Source organism: Canis lupus, chromosome 18 (genome assembly GCF_048164855.1).
Source record: "Canis lupus baileyi chromosome 18, mCanLup2.hap1, whole genome shotgun sequence".
In the NCBI taxonomy this organism is placed as follows: domain Eukaryota; kingdom Metazoa; phylum Chordata; class Mammalia; order Carnivora; family Canidae; genus Canis; species Canis lupus.
The window spans coordinates 40,915,225-40,941,267 of record NC_132855.1 but is presented as its reverse complement, the minus strand read 5'-3'; the positions used below and the strand labels follow the sequence as shown (position 1 = coordinate 40,941,267).

At 36.6% G+C, this 26,043-nt stretch overlaps 1 protein-coding gene across 7 annotated transcripts in view; it reads right to left on the bottom strand.

Moving 5' to 3' along the window:
* Positions 1-26,043, bottom strand: part of SGCE (sarcoglycan epsilon) — a 68,389-nt gene that overhangs the window by 39,541 nt on the left and 2,805 nt on the right. For 4 of the 7 annotated variants that reach the window (XM_072784126.1, XM_072784125.1, XM_072784127.1 and 1 more), the window contains exon 2: positions 1,093-1,215. In XM_072784126.1, coding sequence (XP_072640227.1) covers positions 1,093-1,215 — 123 coding nt within the window. Of the gene's footprint in view, positions 1-1,092; positions 1,216-13,093; positions 13,202-26,043 lie in introns of all 7 variants that reach the window. The other 3 variants (XM_072784122.1, XM_072784123.1, XM_072784124.1) reach the window with 1 other exon arrangement.

Here is a 26,043-nt window from a genome sequence, read left to right as displayed (position 1 = left end):
TAAATCCAAAAGAAATGTAACTAAGAAACAATAATAACAGCATCATTTGTTAGGATGTGCCTGGCCTTTACAGGCACAATTTAACCTGATTTTCAAACACACCTATAAAGTGGTACTACTATTAGCCCTAATTTTACTGATAGGATATGTAATTTTCCTTTTTAAGCAACTTCTCAAATGGTGAAATTAGAATTTAATTTCAGCTGGATTCCAGAAACTATGCTTTTAATTACATATTTTCTTCCCAAATGTTGGAGCTACTGTTCAAAAGATTCAGCTATACAGTTCTGCAAACACAGAATGCCACACAAAAGAACATTTTTTAAATAACTGATGAAAAGATTACTTTTTTCTTAATGTTGGTGAGAACATGGTTAACTATTTTCTATGACTGTTTTTAGGTATGTTATTCATCATATCATCTACAAAAATAATATTTATATTAATTTTAATGCTATAATTTTAAGAAATTTTTTGTTACTTAAGAGTTGTAATAACATATTTTTTCTGGCTATTCTTTCTATATCTTCATTAATTTGATGGCATTGGTGACAGTCCAACACAAGATAATTTAAACCAATAGTGAATTAAATAAAGCATCATAATTGGTATTATTTTGAAGGAAAAATTAATCTCCATTATATTATTAAGAAGTTATATAAAATTATCTCATAATATAAAAGCTTTCTTGATAATTCTTGTTTAATACCGTATTTCATTCTCTTCTACAACGTATGTTTGGTCTTCCAAAAATCAATGTACTATGTAAGAATCTAAGTCTTAATACAGAAAATCATAATTGTACAGCTATAATTATTTCTATGCAAACAGAGGTAGGTCATTTGTCAAAAGCACAAAACTCAACACTGAAAACTGGAAATAAAGGTTTTTTAAAAATTTGAAAATGAACTATTTCTTTCTGTAAATTTTTAATCTTAAAATGGGAACTATCCTACAACAACCAATTTATCACATATACAGACCATTTCAAATAATGTTAATAATATTTGATCATATATCATCTAAATTATGCACACTAAACAAAAAGAAAAATTTAGTAAGTTAATCACTTTTTTTCCACTGAGAACATACCAGGCTTGGGGTAAGGTGGAAATTCCCCCTTAAAATACTCTCTTTCCAAAACATGAACAAAGAGGACACCTGCAGACGGGTATACATTCCGATCAGAATGCACCTTCGAGAAAATAGTGTACACTGAAAACAAAGAGGGAAGATAAGAGATAGAAAAATAATGAGATATACTTTCAATAATTCACTTACACTGTAAAGAAAGGTTTCACTTTTTTATAAATTTCTGGGAAAACTGAAGCAACATGCACAATGTTGTTAAGAAGTTTGTTTTAAAGGGAAATTATTTCAAGACAAAACACAGAACAACTCTTTCAATGTGTGTGTTTAGAGACTTTCAAATATTATGTCAACGACATTAGGCACATTTAATAATTTAAATTGTTATTAAATAATGAAGACATTCATAATATTTTTTCAGTAATTTCTTTTTATGGAAATAATTGCCAACAAAATATATCATGAGAACTGACCAAGTGCATAATTACTACAGTTTATCTTTTTTCCTTCTTTCAAAGCAAAGTATAAAGAGTAATTTTTAAATGCTAAGAATCTAAACTGTATTAACTATTTGCTAGACATAGCATATCATACTATATAATATCATCAGTATATGTAAGGTTACTTTCATATATACTTATAAAGTGCACTGGATACTTTCTCTGTATTATTTCTTGTATCTCTCCCCTTGTATCTCTTCTTTATTCCATTTTACTTGATCTTGACATTTAATAATTCACACAATATAATCTCTTCTGCTATGCTATATCCTAAAAAATACCAAAAAAATCACATAATAAAATTCAGTGCAAATAATTTCTTTAAATGAAATAGGGGAAGATTTCATGATTACTTATGATATGTAAGTATGTATTTATATATTCATAAATACATTAAAATGGCTAAATTGGTTTGGTTAGTTCCCACCTATTGTTTTTCTTGTGATATCATCATCTCCACCAACACATTATTGCCATTAAATCTGTCACCTCTACAATCTCCTTCAGTTTTCTATCTTCCTGATTGGTTAGCATGGCTGCAATTTTTAAACATATAAATCCTATCAGGCCAGTTCTTTTTTTCTTAGTCACTGATGGATCTGTAAATGTAGTAACTAACCTTGAGAACCTCAAGGTTGCTCACTCTAGACTCACAACTAAAAGCCCTAGATACAAGATCATTGACAGTAAAATTTTCAGCATAAAAATAGGAACTCCCACAAAATGTTTCTTTATCTGTGAAAACTTGTCCCTGCAGTTCTGTGGATGGCTGCCAAATTTGGAGAACTGAACTAAAATATTTGGCTTGTACCTTCACGTATCCATAGCTTTGCTACTAAAAACACAACTTCAAAGGCTATGGAACAGACGGAATGAAGCTCAAGTTACGTTTAAACTAGGTATGTAAAGGTAACTCCTCCTTTCCTGATTTACTTTGCTAGTTTTCTTAAGTAGTCTTGGTATTTAGAGGACCTAGCGTTTTCTCCTCAAGAACAGTTTACTCCATTGAGAATGATATTTGCTGTGGGCTTTTCGGAGATGGCTTTTAAGATGCTGAGGAACGTTCCCTCTATCCCTACACCCTGAAGAGTTTTGATCAGGAATGGATGCTGTATTTTGTCAAATGCTTTCTCTGCATCTATTGAGAGGATCCTATGGTTCTTGTTTTTTTCTCTTGTTGATATGATCTATTACACTGATTGCTTTATGAGTGTTGAACCAGCCTTGCATCCTGGGGATAAATCCCACTTGGTCATGGTGAATAATCTTCTTAATGTACTGTTGGACCCTATTGACTAGTATGTTGTTGAGAATTTTTGCATCTGTGTTCATCAGGGATATTGGTCTGTAAGTCTCCTTCTTGGTGGGGTCTTTGTCTGGTTTTGGAATTAAGGTGATGCTGGCCTCATAGAAAGAGTTTCAAAGTATTCCATCTCTTTCTATCTTTTGGAACAGCTTTAGTAGAATAGGTATTGTTTCTTCTTTAAATGTTTGATAGAATTCCCCTGGGAAGCCATCTGGCCCTGGACTTTTGTGTCTTGAAGAGTAATTTCAAGAGGAAGACATAGACATAGCCAACAAGCACATGAGAAAATGCTCCGCATCACTGGCCATCAGGGAAATACAAATCAAAACCACAATGAGATACCACCTCACACCAGTGAGAATGGGGAAAATTAACAAGGCAGGAAACAATAAATGTTGGAGAGGATGTGGAGAAAGGGAACCCTCTTGCACTGTTGGTGGGAATGTGAACTGGTATAGCCCCTCTGGAAAACTGAGTGGAGGTTCCTCAAAGAGTTAAAAATAGATCTGCCCTACGACCCAGCAATTGCACTGCTGAGGATTTACCCCAAAGATACAGATGCAGTGAAATGCCGGGACACCTGCACCCCAATGTTTATAGCAGCAATGGCCACAATAGCCAAACTGTGGAAGGAGCCTCGGTGTCCATCGAAAGATGAATGGATAAAGAAGATGTGGTATACGTATACAATGGAATATTACTCAGCCATTACAAACGACAAATACCCACCATTTGCTTCGACATGGATGGAACTGGAGGGTATTATGCTGAGTGAAATAAGTCAATAGAAGAAGGACAAACATATATGGTCTCATTAATTTGGGGAATATAAAAAATAGTGAAAGAGAATAAAGGGAAAGGAGAGAAAATGAGTGGGAAATATCAGACAGGGTGACAACATGAGAGACACCTAACTCTGGGAAACAACCAAGGGGTGGTGGAAAGGGAGGTGGGTGGAGGGTTGGGGTGACTGGGTGACAGGCACTGAGGGGGGCACTTGACGGGATGCACACTGGGTGATATGCTTTATGTTGGCAAATTGAACTCCAATAAAAAAAATAAAAAATAAAAAAAAGAACAGTTTACTCACCTGTGGAAATGATCCCATTCCAAAAAACAAGAAAGAACAAATCACAGAAAAACAGTGAGGATGAGAATTTGAGCTTTTTCACCCATTGGATTCCACAACATCCCCCAAGTGCTAGGTGCTGTGGAGAATATGAAGATGAAGGAGACCCAGTCCCTGCCTTCCATGAGTTCACCATCTGGCTTGGGAGACTAACGACCACCTAACTACATATGACTTCTGAGGTGTAAACTCCTCTGGCAATATCTGGAAAGATGGCAAGGAGCAATGGAAGCTGGAAAAGATTTATGTAAGAAGTAGAATTTGACATGACTTGTAAAATACTAGCAAGATTCTGAAACTCACAGATGGGGATTTGGGCATTTCAGTGGTGAAAACTTGTGTAAGATACAATTGTGGGTTACTGGGGCAATCTTTCAAGGAAAAAAAATAAGCCAATAGTCCTGGGGTATAATTAAGGTAAAAGGAGAAAAACTGGTAAGCAGAGTCAAATTATGGAGATTTGTGAACCCCTACAGAGAAGTTACTTCATTCCATGTATAGAGGTGTTTAAATTCCAGATCACAACCCTACATTCAAAGTACAGGAGTATTCTGAATAACCTAAAGGAATCTCTCCAGAGTTTAACTAACTTATTCTTTCTAGAGATTAAAACACCTTGAAGTCCAGCACTGAATTTTATTGACCTTTGTTATTTTCTTGGCACCTAGAAAGTGTCTGATGTAGCTGAACAATTTTATCAATGCCTATTGAATGGACGAATACCTTCTAGTTAAAAAGCACCATGGAGGTAAACACAAGTGTTATGTTCATGGACCATATATATATATATATGTATATATATACACTTAATATATATATTATATATATAATACTTAGCTTAAATTTCACTTTTATAATTTGAATTCTCACACGTGTATAGCAGTTTATGAGTTATCATCCTCCATTTACATTATAAACTACCAACAGTATCCCTTAGTTTTTGCTGCTACAAGGTAGTAAAAGCTAGCTTCTACAACCAAAAGAAAGGTTGTTCATATTAAACAGTATTGAAATGATTCTGTTTTCTACATAGCCCTTGGCAAGGCCTGAAGTAGAACCATTACAGGGTACCTGCCACTGCCTATCACCTCACTTCAAGGACTAATATAGAACATCTCAGTTTCTGCTTTCACGAAAAACATTTCTGTGATCTACAGAGCCAAACCACAATCTACCATGGCCCTCATGGGTTTTAGGATGACATCCACATTTCTTTATTCACATGTACTCAGTTGCCTTTTTGCAATCTGCTGAACTGCATACTTGCTGGTCAGTTACCTTGGCAACTCCACAGTAAAGCCTGCTTCACTATAAGTATAGTATGCCATTCACTTTGAGAAAAACATGATATGGATGTATGGCACAATCATCTGGAAATGGAAAATGACTAAGCCACTATGTTTTGTTTGTGAAAATAATACTTCCTTTTTGTAGCATCAGTTTAAATTATGGGCACCCACACATTTTAGAGAAGTGCCCTTTACCTTTACCTTCCCCATTTGTTACTTGCAAAACAAATCGCTCTTCAACAGAGGCTATTTGGGCAGTACTTAGACCTAGCTTCCTTTCGGAAACAACAAATGACACAGTATTCAAAGGTACAGGCTCTTGTTCTAAACACGAACTATATAAATAATGCTGATATGTTCTGTACCAACACCAACAACCGCTGTTACTCAGCTAACACATGTTGCGCTCACATGTACCTAAGCGGTAGTCACAAACAGAAAGCCTGAAGCATACTGTCTTCCTTAAATGCAAACCCCGAAAATCAAATTTAAACTCTAAAAATGCACAGTACTAAAATCTAATAATGTCTGAAATATACATGTGTACAGTGTCATGCTAATCAAGCTGAGGTCACAGGGTCTGGTCTCTGTGTATCGCATGGCTTTGCAATTGTCTACGGCTGCAAATCCATTACCTCTGCAAACACATGCCACTGGATACAAATGAAACTGGAAACCAGTGTGCGGCTAAATCCCGTGCAAATCCATCACCATTAATGGGAAAAACAATTAAACCAAAAGTCCAACCCACAGGGGGTCATAAACATCTTCAAGCAGTGAGGGTAGCTAGATTCGCAAAGATTAAAAACTGAAGATAGGTAGTCATAAATAACAGATCTTTTTAAGGAAAAATTACATATCTCAGAAGAGCAAAAGAGTATATGGGCAAACGGCCAGGGTAATTATGTCACCCTCCCTAAACGTAGTTCAATGTCCTTCATTACCAAGCTACCAAAAACTTCACAAAACTGTTAACTGTACGTTTTAGTGATAAGGTACAGAAAACTATAGTCCATTTCAACAATTATGTGACAGCAGAGAGCCAAGAATCAAGTAACAGACGGTGATGGCAGTAGCAATAAAGTGGGACCTCATGCTAGCTAAATAGCATCCTGTCTTCCTTTATTAATAGTCCATTTGAAATTTTCTCCCTAAGGGAGCAACATCGTGATGAGCATGTGCATTTGAGTGCTTATTTACAATTACTTAAAAACAAAAGCAAATTTGGATGTATTTAGTAAACATTAAATTTTGAAAGGATTATGGTGGTGCATTGCTAATGAATTTATAGCATATAACTTTACAATTATCAGAATGATTATTTTTAATGGCATATGCACACGCTCAGGCACGTGCAAAGTCCCTTCCCTACAAAAAAGTCCAGAGAACACTCACCAGACTTTTTTCTGCATCACCAAGAACAAGTACATGGATATAGAATAAACTAGCTGCTGAGTGTGAGACCCTGCAAGTCCCAGCTAGATTTAAATCTTAAAGTTGTCTCTCCACCGAACTCTTAGAGAAGAAACTCATAAAGTATTGTCAGTATTACACCTGGGTGGCCTTTGTTAGGTATCTGTTATGTGTCAATCTCTCTCATAGATGCTTTCTCACAAATTAATCCTTCTAAAAGGTCCATTTATATTAACCTTTGCTAATTTTTATGGTTTAATATAGTAAGTTCTCACTTTACCACAAACTGCAAAGAAGGAAACATTTCAGAGAGCTGAGTTTTCTCAAGTACTGAATCAATCCTTTTTCATGATGGTAGAGGATCATCATTTGGCACATCAATTATTGCACTCTGCTCTATTATACAACAACGCCCTTATGGACCGTTTGGTTGCCTTGTCATTTACTGATCACACACCTCTGCTAGCAGGTCCCAGTCTGCTAATGCTTTTTAAGGTTGTGTGTTTTATAGATTTTCTGTTTTCTCATCTGTAGACAACTTGTCAGCTGTCATTTCTCATCGCTATCAGTATGTTTCCTATAGCAGCTTCTCTATCCCTTCTAATTTGCTGCTATTAATCTGCTGCAGGTTTAGAAACCAGACTACCAAATGAGGTGGCGTTGCGTGTTAAAGTAAGAACAAATTTGTTCTGTCTTAACGCACGCAGGGCTCTGCTAAATGTGAAAAACAGGAGCCTGTGTTTGCTGCATCGATTTTGGCCACCTGAAGACCCTTTTGTGGTGTATTTCCTGGTCCTTACTTGATGCGGTATACTTCTGAATAGATGATCTTACTATAATTGGGACACAGCCATTACTTGAGATGGCAGCGTAAACTCCATGTATTAAATGCATTCAGAAATAAATAAGTGTACCATAGAAAGCCTTAATTCAACCCATACATTATGTAAACATGAACTGTCAAATCAAAATGAATGGATTTAACGTGTTGTATAAAATAATTTCTTACATATTTGCTGTGTGGGAAATATACTGCGTAATTTAAACAAAGAGATCTATTGATTAAGTGATCTATTACCCTTAGCCGTAGCTAAATCAGCCTAAGAATATTGTAATGCACTCTAATTAATAAGTAATTTATTAATAAGAAATTAAAATCTATTTCTAAAAGCACTTCAATTTTGTTAATTTGCCTCTCGTGTTCGGAGAGTTTTAAGAGATAAGCTATTCCATGGGAAACATGACAAGTGTGCTTTAACAGAGTACAAATTACTTAAAGAAGAAGATGCATATTTCTCAACTGTTCATTCTACTGCCTTGATAGTTAAGTATTACCCAGAAAAAAATTGGGGGTAATAATGATGAAGATTTTTAAATACATTTAAGATGAAAGATAATACTGAACAGTCATATATCTGGTACAGCTTTGAAAATAAACTTTTGCCTAAGCACCAAGACATTTCAATTCCTCAAAATCCTCTTTACATGTTAATCCTAATGTTAAGAATTGGAATATTATTTTAAAAGAAAGTTACATAAAAACATAATTGCTAAACTTGTTTTACTATATGACCATCTCTGATAATTTAAAAATTATAAGTTCTGCCAGAAAAAAATAAGACTCGTCTTATATTTTATAGCTTTAACAGCTAAAAGCTCTTTCTGAGGCTTGGAGCCCCGGTATACACAGCACTCCGAGAAGCTGCTACAAATTAATCAGAATTGATTATAAGAGATGAATTTCATTTGCTATCTCTACGTTGAGAGAATTCATTTCAGAGTTTTCAGAGTCTAATATATTTATGGTTTCCTTCCCAACCTATTTTCTTTCCCAACCTATTTTTTAACGTGTTATTTCCATAGTCAAATCAAAATTTAATTACCAAACTGGATAATTGCTGTAAAAAAATATTTTGAGGGACATCAGTACCCAGCCAGGTATACAACTTGTGTGGTGATTTTTCCTAAGATTTACCTAGTGTTTTACCAATCCCGCTTTAAAAATCTTGGTTTTGAATCAGAAGCTTCTTCTCAGCAATCTGTCCCTCCACCTTTGAGTTTACTCAACATCAAAGTGATGTAGGCCATTCATTTGGCAGTGGCCAGTGACCATTTCTATTTCGCAGACCATGTCTAGGCTGTAGAATTCATCACAGGGAAGGCATGACATTGCCTTTTTAAATTTTATTTCTCTGAGATAAGGCTACTATTCTCTATATGAGATAGAAGACAAACCACGATTTGCATCTTTTTCTACAAAAAGCAAAGGGTTTTCTCTCTCTCTCTCTCTCTGTTGTGCTCTCTCTCTCTCCCAACCAAAGCCACTTACCAAAACTATTTTTGTAAACTGGAGTTAAATGTCTTGATTTTCCACGTAATGATCACATGTTTTTGTTTTGTCCTGTTGTTTTTTTCTTAAATGTCAGTTGGAAAGTGGTTGCAAACCATTGTTAATTGGTGATCAATAAACTTAGTCTCATGAACGTTGCAGTTGAAAAGGGCTTTAGATGTCATCCTGTCTGAGCATGCCAAATATATTTCTCTACTAAAGACAGATCATAGCATTACTTCCTACTTAGATATGGCCTCAGCATTCTACTTAACTCAGAATTCCCCACAGATACTACCGATTAGAGTTGGCATGCACTTGCTCTCCTGGAGAGTTCAGTCCTTCATTTTATAGATAACAAAATTGAATCCAAAGAGACTAAATGACAGGCTCAAGCCTACAGGAATAGTAAGAGGAAGAGCCGGGGACTTGAACCCAGGAAGTCATGTATTTTGTTGATTTGAAAACATAAGTGGCTGTACATTATATTATTATGGTGGCTGTACATTATATTATTATGACCTGCTACAGCAAACTAATTATGCTGTATACACCTTCACTTTCGTAATTATCTCTCTGGTTTGATAACAAACCAGAATTTGACCAGATAATGCAAGTTCATTCTTTATTTTGTGAAGCTATTGTAATAACACTGCACAATTGGAAGAAATGCATTGATAATCACAATTTCAAAAAGGAAACAAACTTAAAGATTCTTTTGTTTAAAGAAACAAACCTGAAGTTTAAAAGGAGACATTTCAGCCATCATAACCAGAGCCTAGAGGGAGAAACTCATATGCCTGATACATTGTCCTTTGAAGTCCTGGAACTTTGTGATTCTTCCTCCTTACTTTGCCACCTTTCAGAGGCAAAGGAGGATGTGTATTTTCAGTCCTAAGAGCACTTCCTGTTCCTCTCCAACCACAGAGGAAAAGAAGTCACCTAGAGAGATATTTCTATCTTCAAACCATGCCAGTTCCTTGACTGTCAGTAAGCTAAGGAGGAGCTCCTTTAAGGTGGCAGAAGAGAATTCTAACAAATTATTCAGAGTACATATCACTTTATTTCCAAGAAGGTCAAATTAAAGTTTAAGTTGCAAATAAACAGTAAATCAGTACATGATTATTTTGACTTTTTCTTAGGATAAAGTTTGTTTCTTGTTTCTTAAGAAAAAAAGCAATAAAAGTTAGTAAACCTAAGGCTCACCCATTTTGGAAAGTGAGCTGTCTTAAGTAAGAAAGGAGAATTTGAAAATATTTATCTAAGTAAAGTATATAAACTAGTAATATGAAGGCTTATTCCTTTTTTTATTTAAATTATTCTAGGGTAAATTTTAAGTTTGTCTACCTCCACCCATATTTAGAGTGCTCTTTATGATTTTTTGAACTATTTAATCTGTGCCAAGGTAGAATGATGTCAAATGTGTTGCTCTGAGACTCCAAATTCCTCAAAATCCTATTTATAGAAGAGACACCTTCCCAGTGTTAAAGTTTAGAACTAAACATTATTTTAAAAGAAAGTTATACAAAAAATACAATCACTAAACTTATTTTACTATGTAAATGCTCTTATAAATTTTTGTGCTCTCTTGAAATTATCAAAAAGAGATGATTGGGACTCATGGCCAAGAACACCTCAAAGAACATTTGATATCTGGGGTAGCACTTAAAATGGCCTTGCTACATCAGCAACTAGGAACAATTCTCTTCATATACTTGATGAAATACATTATTCTCCATATATTCCCTGTACATTGAATCCTATCCTATCATTATAGGATTTAAATTGGATGAGGAGACCAGAAAGGAAGAAGCTAAAGGATGATTTCAAAGAAACTGAGGATGCAAAACCTCAGTAGATTCAAGATGTAGTAGTCACTTCTATTTTGATCACTGAGTTATCACTCAGGTTCCAAGGAGAAAATCAATTTAGGGTCCAACAGGAGCATGAAGTTTAAAAGAGGAAAAGACAAGTATCTGAAAATTCTAGAGAAAGCTCTATGAAAAGGACTTGGAATATGCAAAGGACTTGCATTTCACCAAGAAAGCACATAGTAGATGACTCAACAGAGCTTAACAGCTTTGTTACGGAACACCTTTCTGGCAAATCAAATAGGAAACAGAGGGACATGCTCCAAGATGACAGGAGTTCTAGAGATCAAAGTTAAAGAGAAGAAACTGAAGAAAAGAGAAAGTACGTAAATTTAGTGCAGAATGATGTGAAGTTCAAAAGGAGAGGTTTTGGTGATCTTTTGTGGGGTACCAGAAAATCAGGGCATCTCCTTGGGAGATGACAGAGCTATCAGTACATAGCAGATGGCAACCTTGAGTGCCATGTGGGTCCTAAACTAGGAAGATTAGAACACAGGCAGAGTGTACATGCCTAAGAAGGTGAGGGTGCTCAGCTTGATTAAGGAACCAGCCAGACACAGGTAGTCATCAGGGGTAACTTCCTTGAAGGAACCAGGGAGAAATCCCTTGAGAATATCTAAGGAGGGTTTGGAGAAAGGACTATGAGATGATGGGCTTAGTCCTAGAACAAATGCATTTAGTGCTTTTTAAAATAAATTTCTGTCATCTTCTCATGGGAAGTTATTGTTATAAAACTCTATGTTTTCTTAAAGATACTAGCAATTAAAATTCCTTAGAAATGCAAAGGTATTTATCGATTTGTTTCAAAAACAGCTGTGTAGAAGAGAATTGGAAGCCTCTGTCCTATTGTGAAACAGAGCTGGGAGTGAATGATTCCAGCTAAGGAATAATTTGGTGATAGCTGGAGAAAAGCTAGTGATCCCCAACTTCAGGGCTGTATGAAGAAAACAAGGGGGACCCCTGGGTGGCGCAGCGGTTTAGCGCCTGCCTTTGGCCCAGGGCGCGATCCTGGAGACCCGGGATCAAATCCCACGTCGGGCTCCCAGTGCATGGAGCCTGCTTCTCCCTCTGCCTATGTCTCTGCCTCTCTCTCTCTCTCTCTCTCTCTCTCTCTGTGTGACTATCATAAATAAATAAAAATTAAAAAAAAAAAAAAAGGAAAACAAGGTAAGTCAGGAATCACTCCTACAAGGTAGCCAGGATTTGTTATATGGCAGTAAAGCCATTTGAATCACATAAAATGACGTTTTTAAAAAAAATTTTTTTAATTGTTATTTTTTAATATTTTGGCTGCCCCAAAGTTATGGAAACCAGGCTACACATCTACATGCATGACCACATATAGCCAAAATTGTGAGGGGGAGGGGGTTGGGACAGGGTTTATGGGCAGAGAGCTCTTAAGGGCAGATAATCAAAATATATTAAGTAAAAGCTTATGATGATAATTGACATTTTGAAAACAACTAATCTTTTGGTTATTAAGTAAGTCTTTTCTCCCTGATGAAATGCATTATTTCAAAGGTCCTGGCATATTGCTAATGGACACATTTATGATAGGGAAGAAAAAATTTAGAAAAAATAATCAATCATCCAAGGGTCAGGTCATCTTTCCAATAGAAAATAAGTGCCATCTAAAAAGAAAGAAAAAAAGAAAAAAAGAAAAGAAAAGAAGTGCCATTTAATTATTTAATAGCAAAACACATCAATTTGGTTTTGCAACAAAACAGTCAAAAAATCATCCACAATTAGCCAAAATATTTTACGACCATTTTTCTAAGGTTGTATATTGTTTTTAAAATGACTTATATTAAATGTGCTTCTTAATGTTTTTCAATGTTATAAATAAATTGTTATAATGACCACATCGGAATAATTTTTATAAGTGGCAAGCTAGTGACTGGATAAGGGTCACAATAGGTTAAAAACAAGAATTATTTTTCGTTAAAAAAAAAGGCAGAAGTAGAGCAAAAGAAAAAAACTTAGAGAACAATGGATTAAGAACATAAAGGATCAGAAGTTTTAGAAGATTAGGAAAACAAAACTGGATTTTTTCAGACTGACTTATCAAAAAAAGAATCCACACATGACTAAAAAAGCAAAAAGAATACTGGAAGCAGACATTTAATTGACTCCCCAAAGGGGATTTAGATTTACCACCTAAACTCACCATCTTTCTTCCCACCAGTCATTTTTCTGCTGATAATAAAACTGTTGGCCTGTTTGGTCTTCCAGTTAACTGTTCCATTTATGCCATCAGCACAGCTTAATAAAAAAGCTTTTCAGAATAAAACAAATGCACAAAAAATGAAATTAATGTCAAATTAAAATGACCATCCCAGGTCACCTAATATTAACTGAGATTAGATTCCTTCCAGCCCAGCTAGCTGTTTAATTCCATTTAATAAATATTTGTTGCATGTCAGTATAAGGAATATATGGGGATACAAGGTAAACAAGGCACAGGTCTTGCACCCCAATAAGTTTATAATCTATAAGGATTGATAATTCAGGTACAAAAATATGTATTTCATACGTATTTGTATACCCGAAATACATACATATATGAAATATATACGTATATGAAATATATACATACACACAGTAATTACACATATATACAATGACAGAAAGCATAAATACTACAAAACCCTAGGAGGGACATTATCCCTGGTGAGGGATGTTGTGAGAAGTTTAAACTATTTTTTAAATTTCACAGTTGAGTTTTGGAAACATCACATTGGCAGAAATTAACATAATCGGGGTCACGGGATAATTAGTAGGGGCTATCTCTGGAGTGTAGGGCTGCAGTCAGCCCATAAATCAGTGGCCAAAGCAAAAGGAAAATAAAGGTGGGACCAGTTACACGACATCATAGAGATAATACTGAGAAAAAGTTTTCAAATTGCTGCATGTGGGGTTAGTTAAAAGGGGAATCAAAGATGACTTTGAATATTTAATCCAGAGTGACACAGAATAGTAATAAACTATGAATCCCCCCAAAATAAGTCCGTTTCAGGAGAAAGATGATAAATTTGAGCCATATTAAATTCAGGGTGCCACTTGGTTATCAGGTAAAACCATCTAAGAGGAAGATGGAAATAGAACTCTGGTACATAAGAGAACTTAATGGGGCTTCAGATACATTTGGATGTTCATCCCCAGTGGAATGATGTTTGAAGCGAAACCCCAGTACAATTCTTTAAGTAGACCATGTTCCCAGGTAATATGTTTTGGGTACCCTCATATACAAAGTGATCTGGAGAAGATAAACCTTCGTGTTCTTGAGCCATTCATCTACCTTATTTCCCATCAACCAATCTACCACTCTTAATGTTACTCCATTTTTCATCCTTACCTTTCAGACATGGGATTTGGGTACCATTTTCCTAACTATAACAATGGGTCTCACTCTCATTCTCCTTTCCTCTAACCATCTCAGGTATGTTCCCTCTGGGTTCAGCTCAGTCCAAGAACCCTGCTCCCCCAGGATATACCCCATAGTTTGGTCCTAGCTTCTGGAGCTGAAATATACCAAGAAGTAATGCACAAAAAAGTGGGAGGGACAGCAAAGAGAAAAGAACATGTTAATAAATACATTTATATTGCAAGCACAGAGGATGATTCAGCAAAGAAATAAGAGACAGGGCAGTCAAAGAGGTTGGACAACTGAACCTGAAGTGTCACATATGTCACGGAAGAGGTATCAAGGAGAGTGGAATCCACACTCTCACATACCGCAAAAAGGTCAAAGAGAATGAGAGTTTAGAAAAGACTGCTAGGTGTGTAAAGTGAGACGTTACTGGTGACTCCTTGAAAGTCGAGTTCCAACAAAGTGATAAGAATAGAAGCCAAACTGCAAAAGGTCAAGATGTAGATGCAACAAATACAGTTAATCTTTCAAGAACATTGGCCAGGATAGGGGAGCAAAGAGATGAAATGATACGATGGATAAACTGAGACACAGCCAAGTGCAGAGAGGGCTGGTTATGTGAGTGCAGGGGAACAGATTTCGTTCAGAAGCTGAGGAAAAGACAAATGGTGAGAAAAAGAGAACCAGGAGAAAGAAAAGGAACAAAACTCACCAGACACAGTGCAGGAGAAACCAGAGTGGGTAAGACCAGCACATACAAGTAAAGAAAATACCTCATGATTCGGAAAGGAAGGAGAAGTAAAGACAAAAACATTGGTGGGGGCACAGAAAACTTCGTGTTGAAAGGGCTCCTCACCTTAGTAGATCAGAGATGAACTGTATTTTCTTTTTTAAACTGAATTTTGAAGAAAATTATGAGCTTAAATAAGATTATGGGAAATACCAAGTTCCCTTCCAAAAAAAAAAAAAAGAATACAATTAAAAACCCAAGTTATTGAAAACCAACAAGCAAACAAAACCTCAGGTGATCATTTCAGTGATACCTGTGAGTGGGAATCAAATGCCTCAGCATCCCAAGCAAATGAATGACTTGGTTGTATGTAATATTTAAAATATGTAAAATTAAGTGTACTAACGTTATATCTGCCAAAAGATCTATTTCCTGGATGGTTCACCTAATAGATGGTTAATTTGCTTAACAATTGAAATTATGTCCTTTTAAATCTAGATAAGAATTACAGTAGTCACTTCCTAAATAATGTAATCTAAAATAGGATCAGAAATGTTCATAATAGTCTCTTGTGGCAAAATATCCCACCCGTTGGGTTCTCCTGATCACTGGGTTCCAAAGGCAACACACTGCTCATATAAGAATCACTTGGGCAGCTCTCTAAAAATACATATTCATACCCCAAAATATTTTGTAACAAAAAAATTTAAAAACACATATTCATGACTCCACCATGGAGAGTTTAGGAAGGTGGGTTACACAATTTCATCAGTTAATACTCATAGACAAATATGAACTCTAGAAGACTGATAGAAGAACTACAGAATTCAAGGGTATATAGGATATTCAACTGAGTCGCATATGTACCAAACACAGGCTGACTTTAGAACTGAAAACCTTCTCGACTCCCACCTCCACTTCTCAATGGATTGAGGAATTACCATAAAGAGAGAATGGCCTGAGTATCCAGACAGCATCCCTTTTGTTCCCGCCTTTGTTTTAGCACAGCAGTTCTCAGACTATATATGCATAAGAATCGGTGTTCAGAGTTATACACACAAAACTACACATATTGTACTTTATGAGTGATTTTAAGAATTTACCAAGATGACAAGTCTTATGAGATATTTTTGTCTTCCACTCTGTCACGTCCTTGCCAGGTGAGCCAGCATATCATTGCTCATAATTTCCAGGTCCTATATAAAGGTCATCCAGTTGGCTTTTACAAGATTCAAAAGACAAATTTGATTGGTTTCTCAATCATTAAAAAATGGAAGCAGCGTAAGACATCCCACTGATATTGCTCTATTTTAAGGGCAGCACTGCTTTGAGCATATTCATTTTTTAAAAACTTCATAGTGATCCACCTAAAGTTCTCCTATGACCACAGAAGACTACAAGACCAATACATCTAATTAAAAAAAAAAAGACAATTTTTTTATGATGCCACCCACCATACAATGTCACTAAAGGCAAGACACAACACCACAGATGGAGGTCTGCTTAATCATTCAAGTCCCACACCTCGGGAGAGGAAACTCAATAACATGGAAATAACTATTTGTTTTTAATTGTGTGTCCAAGATAATGGATCTACTCGACTAGCTTCTTGTATAGAAAATTACTATAATCCATGCAATGACAAATGCAGATACTCACTGAAAAACGCTCTGATTTTAAAGTTTGATTTTTGTTATAAAAAGACCAAAGCATTTCTTTTTCTGTGAGAACAAATTTCCTTAGTTAGCATGGGAAAATATAACTTAATTTAAAAAATATTTGCTCTATATATAACTTTTCAAGATTAAATCTAACGTGCAAAAAAATTTCAATGTGTATAGACTGGTTCTTGGACTCCTTCCAAAGATAACAGACCATCTTCAGAAATCTTGAAAGAAATTCCACTGTGCTCATCGGGTTCGTGATAATCTCTGCTACAATTGTACCTGGTTGTGAGTTTTGCTGTAATTCATAAACACAAAAGCAAAGAATAACATACATACTGCATTTACACAGCCCAAACTAAAGAGACATTCAGACAATTAACTGGCATAGACAATTTAACCAATTCCTCAACACCTCCTCTCAAAAATCATCAAAGCCTGAATTAACCCAAAGGTGTCTGGCATGCTCTGAAATTCCCTAGAAACCATACAGTACTTAAAGTTTGTCTTAATATTCCATGATTTATTCTGAGTCTTGTAGCAGCATGACTGACGACATTTCATCTGGCCTGGGGCAAACACTCTCTGAAGAGACATTACTCTTTCCCAAACCTGAATAATTTGCAGACTTGGGAAGGAGGGGTTTGTTATTTAATAAAAGCAATTGAAGAGCTGTGAATGGTGACTGATTGCTGATGAGCTAATCAGAATGTCCAGGGAAAGAAATAATAACTTACTCCGACATTGTTGTCCAAGTAAACAGCAGGAAATGCCAAATGAAATTTAATCTGATTAACACACTCACTTTAGAACCAAACTGTCATGTCTTTCTCTGTCTACTGTCTCATCTGTCTCTTTTCATATTTCACTGGAAGGGGACACAGACTTTGTTTTCATATAGTGGATATACAGTTCACGTCCCTGACATCTCTCTGCTTCTCTCACCATTCCCCACATCACTATGTTGCCCTCTTACCCCTACATCTCTTCCCTTCCTTTATGCACCATCCTTAATACTTTTTACATTGTATCTCATATTAAGATGGTTTCATATTTTTCCAAAAATGTTCTTTGACAGTATTGTTAGCTACCATGTTTTGAATGCTAAGTGTGAGGCACGACACTGAGTTTTATATCTATTAAGTGATTTAATCCTTACATTATCACCTATGTGAAGTAGGCATTACTTGTTCCATATTGCAGTGAGGACCAGAAGTCTTGGGAAATCATGTAATTTACTCAGGTCCTATATTTACTAAGTGGCAGAGTTGAATTTTGAACCCATTTCTTGGCTTACCACAAAGTCCATGTCACCTACTCATCAATACTAACCCCAAATGGTTAAATGGGAAAGCATTTTGTAAACTACATATTTTTAAATGTAATTTGAAATATTGTCATTACTAGTAAGTCATCTTCAACTTATTTTTCTTTCCAGAAAAACTGTTTCCCCTGAATTAGAAATATCAAGAATGAGTCAATGCCCATAAAAATGTATTCCATGCATTATGTGTGTGTGCGTGCATACACACACACACAGACAATTCATTAAAATAGGAGAACTAAAAAGTTGGAAACCACGGAAGGAGAAAGCTTTGCTGGAAAGACCTGTCCATTCAAACCTCAGGAAAAGATCTTGCTAAGAGAAAAATTAACAGCAGGATTTTAAACCTAAGAGTGTTGAAATAAGAAGCATTCAAACTTTGTTAAAACATTAGAGTTCCAGCAGAGAAAACATAAGTCATTATTAAACACATTTGAAAATTATTTGAATTTCATAATTTTAGTGCAAGCTAGGTAAGATATTAGACATTAGAGTGAAATTAAGTTGGAATACAGAAATACAGTGTTTTCTATCAGAGTCTCTGAAGACAGAGTGTCTGGGTTAAAATCCTAGTTTTTGTCCACTGGACAAGTTATATACTGTCTCTGTACCTCAGTTTCCTTCTCTGCCAGTGACAGTCTAGTGCTGGTTCATAGAAACATTTTATGAGATATTAAACAAGATAATACATTTAAAACCTTCAGAAAAGTGCTTCGCACAAAATGATGTTCTCAAAAAAACGTGAGCTATTATTGCATTTAATCTACAATATGAAGAAAATTTGAGATTCTTTTAAATGTAATTTCTTAAAAAGTAAACATTTAAATGAAAAAAATTGTTGTGAATCCAGTTGGCATTATAGACTTTAGCACTCTTTGTTTTCACAGTCAGGAGACACATGAGAAATGATAATACTTCATAGCTGAGTGGAGTAAATGCTGGAGGCTGCTAATGAGCAGAGGCAATAGCCCAGGGGCTCCAACCACCCCCAAGTCCATGCGGCCTCCCGGAGGATTGAGAAGATGGCACTGGCCACGGCATGCTGGGTGAAAGCTACAGCTTAATCCTTTTGAGGAAAGCCAGATGTAATAAGAAGCAAGTCATATTGATACGTGCTATCTCTGACTCTCATAAACTCTTGGGAATTTTTCTTGAGGAAATATAGCAACAGATGCAAAAATTGCATGGACACAAGATTCAACTTTGCATCATACATATCAAAATTGGTGGTGGGGGGATTAAATGTCCAATAAAAGAAAAAGTGTTGATTTGATAGAATAGTTAATGGAGAAGGGACGGTTATCCTCTTCTCTTGGTAGTTTTGCTCCTTTGCTCAAAGAGCCTGACCAAAACATATACTGTGATTCCACAGCCTGGAAACGGTACTGTGTTCCATTTCAGAAACATTAGATGAATAGGGAGCACCAGTGGGACCCTTAACAAAAGGGATGCCTGATAGATGCGGTAGTTATACACACCATTATAATTTAATGTCCTGATCTGCAAAATGTTTGGACTATTTTGAAACTAATAAAATTTAGAAAAGGAAGAATAGCAAATAGTACACAGACTATGTGAAATCTAGTGTAATAGTGCAATCTAGTGGAAAAGGATTAAAAGACAGAGTGTAAGAGCTACTACTGGGTTAGGGGAAGTCAAACTGTCAGAAAAACTCTGTTCAAAATAAAACACACACACACACAAAATAATCCTTACGAGGTTTTTCTAATTAAGAAACCTCTGAAAGAGAAATACTCTCATATTTGTTGTTTACTCGGAACTGTCATTCCTTTTCTTGATTACAGAAGCCCTACATCCTCACTGCAACGTATTCAAATAGTATAACCAGGAGGGTACAAAACGTAAAAATCCCCTCTCATCTATCTGTGGCCTCTCTCCAATGCCTAGGGGAGCACTCTCAATGGGCTCTGCATCTTTCCACGTGTATGCCTACGCAGACCTGTGTTTGTGCACATACACATAGACACACACCGCAGGATCTTTTTTACATAATATGACCACACTTTTTTTCCTTATCATATATCTCGGACGTGTTTACATGATACCACATTTGAAGGTTGCACTGCTTCACACCGTGTGGCGCAAACATAATTTCCTTATCGGCACCTCGAAGTCAGCCTGTCCGGACTAGGACTCCTGATCTTCCCCTTGAAGTCTGGGCCTCTTCCGTCATTCCTCATGCCATGAAGGGCACCTCCATTCATCCCCCTGAATATGACAGAAATCTAGAAATCATCCTTGACTTCTCCTCTTGCTGGTATCCATGGCGAATTCAATCACAGCCCACTCCTGTTGCTATTTACTCCCCCAAATGTCCATCCTGGCCTCTCTCCCCAGTACTGTCCCAGCACAGGAGGTCTTCATCTCCATTGAGGATTACAAAAGTAGCCTTCGAACTAGTAAGCAGCAAGCTGTTCTGACCCCTCCAACCTCTTCACAAAGCAGCCAAAATGCTCTTTTTGAGATGCAAATCTGATCTGGTCCTCCTCAAACCCCTCCACAGACTCCCCATAGATTTTAGGATAAAGATTACACTCTCTAAGGTGGTCTAACATGTCGGGCAAAATTTGCTCCCCGACCTCCTATCTCACTTCCTCTCACATTGGGTTCCCTCTTCTCTCTCAACTCCAATTTCCCTGGATTTCTTCCAGCACCTCCTATTTGCCAAGTCAATCTGCCCCAGGGCCTCTACAGAGCTCTTCCTTTTACCTCAAATACACCTTTCCTCTTCACCTCACTAACATTTACTCATCCTTCATATCTGAGTACTTCCTCAGAGAAGCCTCCCTTCATCCCCCTGGCCAAATCCTCTCCTTAGAAATCCTAGTAGTGTTTGTAGCACCTATCATAGCTCTAAGGGCACATATATGTGTGTGATTATTTGATTAATCTTTATCAACTCCAGTAGTGTCAAAGTTCCATAAAGCTGGGACCATATAATCCCCAGCATCTAACACGAGTCTCAAAACCAGTTGACACCCAGGAAATAAATTAAAAAAAGAATAATTAGTAGAGATGACCAGTACTTCTTCTAATTTTTCATTGTTGCTATCAATACTACAATAAACATCTTTATACTTTTGAGCACTTTCAAAAGTCTATCTGCAAGCTAAACTCTTAGAAGTAAAACAGCTACACAAAAACATAGCATACATTTCAAATTCTGATAAGCACATGTAGCAACCTGTTCTGTTTCCACTTCTGCAGTACTGGTCTTTGATTAGAATCAACTCTATAGCTATAGAAAAAATGGAAAATGTTAAAGGTGCTACATTGATTAACTATTTCACAGGACAGAAAAACTAGCGTCATTTTACTGCATAACAAGAAACACCAATTTGCTAAGGAGGGAAAAAAAAAACAACAAAAAGACCGTTGGGGCGAGTTTTTTTTTCTTTTCTTCTGCATTCCAAGGTAAAAGAATAACTTTATATGTATGCCTATTGCTGAAGAAACAGGAAACTAAAATATTTCACTTTAACTACTATAGGAAAATTAACTGTGATCTCTTCTTTCAAATTTGCAGTAAACCCCAAATCTCCATAATAATCAAAGTGGTGGCCAGATGAATGAGTGAAGCATTAAAGAATAGGGAAGAATTTACACCAGAGCTGTCTAACTCCTAAGCATTTTTGAAATGAGCAGCTTCGTTTGTCAGAAAAGAAAAAGTCTGCCTTCCATGTCACAACAGATGCCGTGGCAATTCCCGTGGTACAGAATGCCGAAGATCTATTCTAAAAATCTGATTAGTCCAAGGCAATTAAGTAGAAAGTGAGACATGCTAAAGATGAGTGCTTTGTAAGTAATAAAACACATTTAAACCACTATTGCATAAATATGGCATAAAATTTCTTAGTGAAGGAAGATCCAAAAATAAAAATTCTACCAAAGTGACTCTAGAAGAAACAGCACTTTAGCTTTACCCACACTAATTTTTTTTCAAGAATAGAATGTTAGTAATCATGCCAAGCAACTTAAGTTTTGAGACCACCTATTTATTTCCTAAGACAACTTCTTTTAAGCTTCAAAATTTAACACAGGATTATTTACTTCCCAGGAGCAGGAGCAAGCATTGCATTCAAGGAATCACAACTAGCTGCCTGTGGATCAGGTGAACGAGCGCTGACAAGCCAGAAGCTCATCTCTGAGCATTTCTCTCTCGGAAATATGAGCTCAGCGCAGGAACGCCTGTGGCATCTTCAACAACTGGGAAGCGAGCCATTACAAGTTGCCCTGTGCATTATTACAATCCCACAGAAGTGCAAGGCACTTGTATAAAAGATAAAGAAAATAAGGAGAAACTTGTTCAACATGAAAAAAATATACTTCACACAGAGTTAGAGTGACCATATTCCTGACCTAACAATTTGAGCGAGAACATTGTGGCCATGTGGGGGAGAAGGGGGAAAGAGGCAGGAGTAAAAGAGGAAGGAAAAAGTTGGTTTAAAAAAAAAAAAAAGATCTGAAGAATGTTTTCTTCCTTCTTTACATCTCTCATCCAAGTCCCCCTTAGTTTTCAAGGCCCTGGGACATAAAATTAGTTTCTGTGGAGCCAGACGTGATACAAGTCATCACTCCTCAGAAGTGGGATCCTCTGTGGTGTACTCTACAAATTAATTTTGAGCAATCAAGTTTCCAAAGTTAGGTACAGTAATCAAACTGGACAATCAAGAGGTGGATGGAGGAGAAAGAATATCTGCCACAAGACATGTTTGAGACGCTAAGAATGTGCCCCTGAGAGGGTCAGAATCCAGGTTAACCTGAAATGGAGAGAAGTTAAAACAGCACATGGGGGGACGCTACTTTTGATGGAAAGGTTTTATCTTCAACTGAAAAGCTTAAAAATTGTAACTAAGTATTGCAAAGATATACGAGGGGTGAACACTGCAGAAAGGAGAACTGCCCCCCATTTCCCCCAGGGTAAAAGGATCTAGCAGTCAAGGGCTTAGCTGTCCTGCCCCAGCGGCCAGCCCAGCCGCGGCGGCTGCTCCTCCTTAACCCTGGGTGCCCCAGCATCTGCGGCCACTCTGCCCGGGGAAGCCTGCTCCCAGCCAGCAAGAAACATCAGGAAAGGAGGAACGATAGGAGACAAGTTAAGGCCAGGACACTCTGCAGTGGGGGAGGAAAAAAAAACCAACAAAGCCAAAAGCCCTTTAATTCTCTTCTCGGATATTCATGTTTGAAACAGAATAAGAGGGTAGGAAGGAATGTGTTAAATTGCCCAGTTGCAGCTACTTTCAAGTTGTAAGAGATCAACTTGCAACACATAGGGCTATTCTTCTTGGACAGTTTATCAGAAAAAAAAAAATGTTTCCATCACAAGTATCTTTGCTGTCCTACATGAAAATGTTATCATGGCCTTCAGATTAAAGATGAATTGCAAATAAAGGTGAATATTTCTGATATATTAAAAGAACAGCCCAAGTAAAGGTGTTAAGTCGATTCCCTTGCTGAGCTGCACTAACTGTTAGAAAGGTCTCGAGTTGAAATCCATCTCTACCTTTTACCCACTGATGCTAGTTCTGCTTTCCGGAGCAAACAGAAGAGAGTTTATGTCTACTTTTAGTCTTCAAGCTAAACATTTCCAGACCCTTTGAGGATACCTCCTATGACAGGATTGCCAGACCCCTCACCATCCCCACGGACTGTTCTGGAAGTTGTCTAATTTGTCAACGTCTCTCTTTAAATGTGACAGCCAGAAATGGACACAATACTACAGATGTGGTTAATTAGAGTGGGGTACTATTAATTTTTGTGACATATGGACACTATACTCTTATCAGAATCTGAATTTGATTTTTTTCTTGTTTGCAGACACATCAAGCCCCTGGCTCATATTAACCTTCTTTTTCCTCAAAAATTGCCACCACATTAAGTCACCTCTTTCCTTATATACCAATGAATAATGATGCATTTACTGCCATAAAATATCTTTCTGCTAGCATTGCAGCCTATTTTAACCATATTAACTCTGAATTCTGTTATCTACTTATAACAGCTACCCCTTTGCAAGTCATCCCTGGATATTAAAGCAAGCATCTTAGATCTTGATCAAAGTCATTCATAAAAATGTTGAAAAAGAGAAGACCCAGGGCAAAGGCATGGATCTATCCCCAGGGACCACTCTCGGACCCCAACCCAGTAACCCACACACCTGGCTGGTGCTAGTTTAGCCTGCCTCATGCTCACAAAGCAATCTCGCTAGGCTACACACCATCTCACACAAGAGCATCTAAAGCCTAAAATGCTTTGCTGAAAACAAGATTCACTTATGTTTCAAAACAAAGTGTACAAAGCTACACATATTAAAATTACAGTCTTTGAAAAATACATATACATGCAGAACAAAGACTAAAAGGAAAGGAGCATCAATGGAAATGTCTGTTCCTGCCTCAGATTGTGGAGATTGTTTTTTATTCAATACTGTCTTTACTATAGTTACATTGTTTAAAAATTGAAGACACTAGGAATTCTGCTTAGAATGTTGTTTGGAGGCAGTTCATGTAAAACAGCTTTAAGAGCACTGAGACTTATACGATCCTACCAACTTGAAAACTCCAATCAAAAAATATTCATTTAAAAAGACTTGTTGATCCTTAGGAACATCAGCTTCTTTTTTTGAATTTTGCACTCCTGTTGTTGGCTAACATTTCTGGAAATCAGAGAGACAGCAGACCGGAGAACAGTATTCTGAAGTTTAGAAAAAGCCTGAATGTTGTTATGTGTGTGAGAGAGAGTCAGTCTGTTCATGACTGTCTGTCTGTCTGTCTGTCTCTGCTCGAGAAGTTCAAAAGGATGAAAAGGGGGGAAAAGAGTCACCATGTTAATAGTTTTGTGAAGCTCTGGACTACAACACAGCTCCATCCCAAGAATTTCTAGCAGACAAGTAAATTCACAACATCTATTCACCTAGAATCCTTTTATACACTAAGAGCGGGAAATAAGATCAGCAATAGGATTTGCACCTTGGTGTTTAGAGCTGAGGCAAGGGTAGGGTTTAAGAGAAGGAGTCAGAAAGAGTAAGTGTGTGCTACAGTTAGCATAAAGGAAAAAGAAACAAAGTGGCTGGTTATTTGGGAGAAAATAGGATCTATAAATCCTGCCCTTATTGGAATCCCCAAACAATCTGAATATTTGATGAAGAATTTTTTAACATGTCAGGGTTTCTTCACTCCTTCAGCATTTTGTTTAGAGTGTGGTATTCATCAGTGGGAAACCAGTGTTAGAATCTGAAATACATGTTTTCTTTATCTCTTTGAGGTGGTCTCTCACTAGTTTTCTCTGGTGCTATCCCTAGTTATTTTTTCATGTCTGAGAGAGAGAGACAAGTAAAAATTCCATTTTGTTTAAAAATACAATTTGTCCATTGTCCTAGAAGCTAAATATATCAGGTAAACCAACAGCTTTTAGATTGATGGCAACTCTTATAATAAAGAGATAAGATGACGAAATACTAAGTCTAATATGACCAAATACTAAGTCCAGCTATACTGACAACTGAAAATTTTACTTTGCTTAGAAATAAATTTTCCCTACCATACCAAAAGTTAAGCCAAATGCATGTGGTAAATCAGCAGGTTCATAGGTCCAAAGCAAATTTTCATTTAAGAGATAAAATGTCCAACTAGAAAGTCCAGTTATTATTTGACAAGTGAAAATTCCACTTCGTTTGGAAATACAATTTTCCCACCACCCTAGAAATCAGGCTAAATATACGAGGTAAATCAAGAGCTTCACAGATACATGGCAAATTGTCATAAAATAGGTAAATGTCCAAGTAGAAAGTGCAGTTATTACCTGACAAGGGAAAATTCTACTTTGTTTTGAAATGCAATTTTCCTACTACATAAGAAGTTAAATGCAGGTGGTAAAACAACAGCTTCATAGATCCAGAGCAAATGCTCTTAAAAATGGATTAAAGTGTTCAAACACAATGACCAGTTATTATTTGATAAAATAAATATGCTCATTAACACTTTCTTTTGCTTTACATGTAATCTTGTGGAAA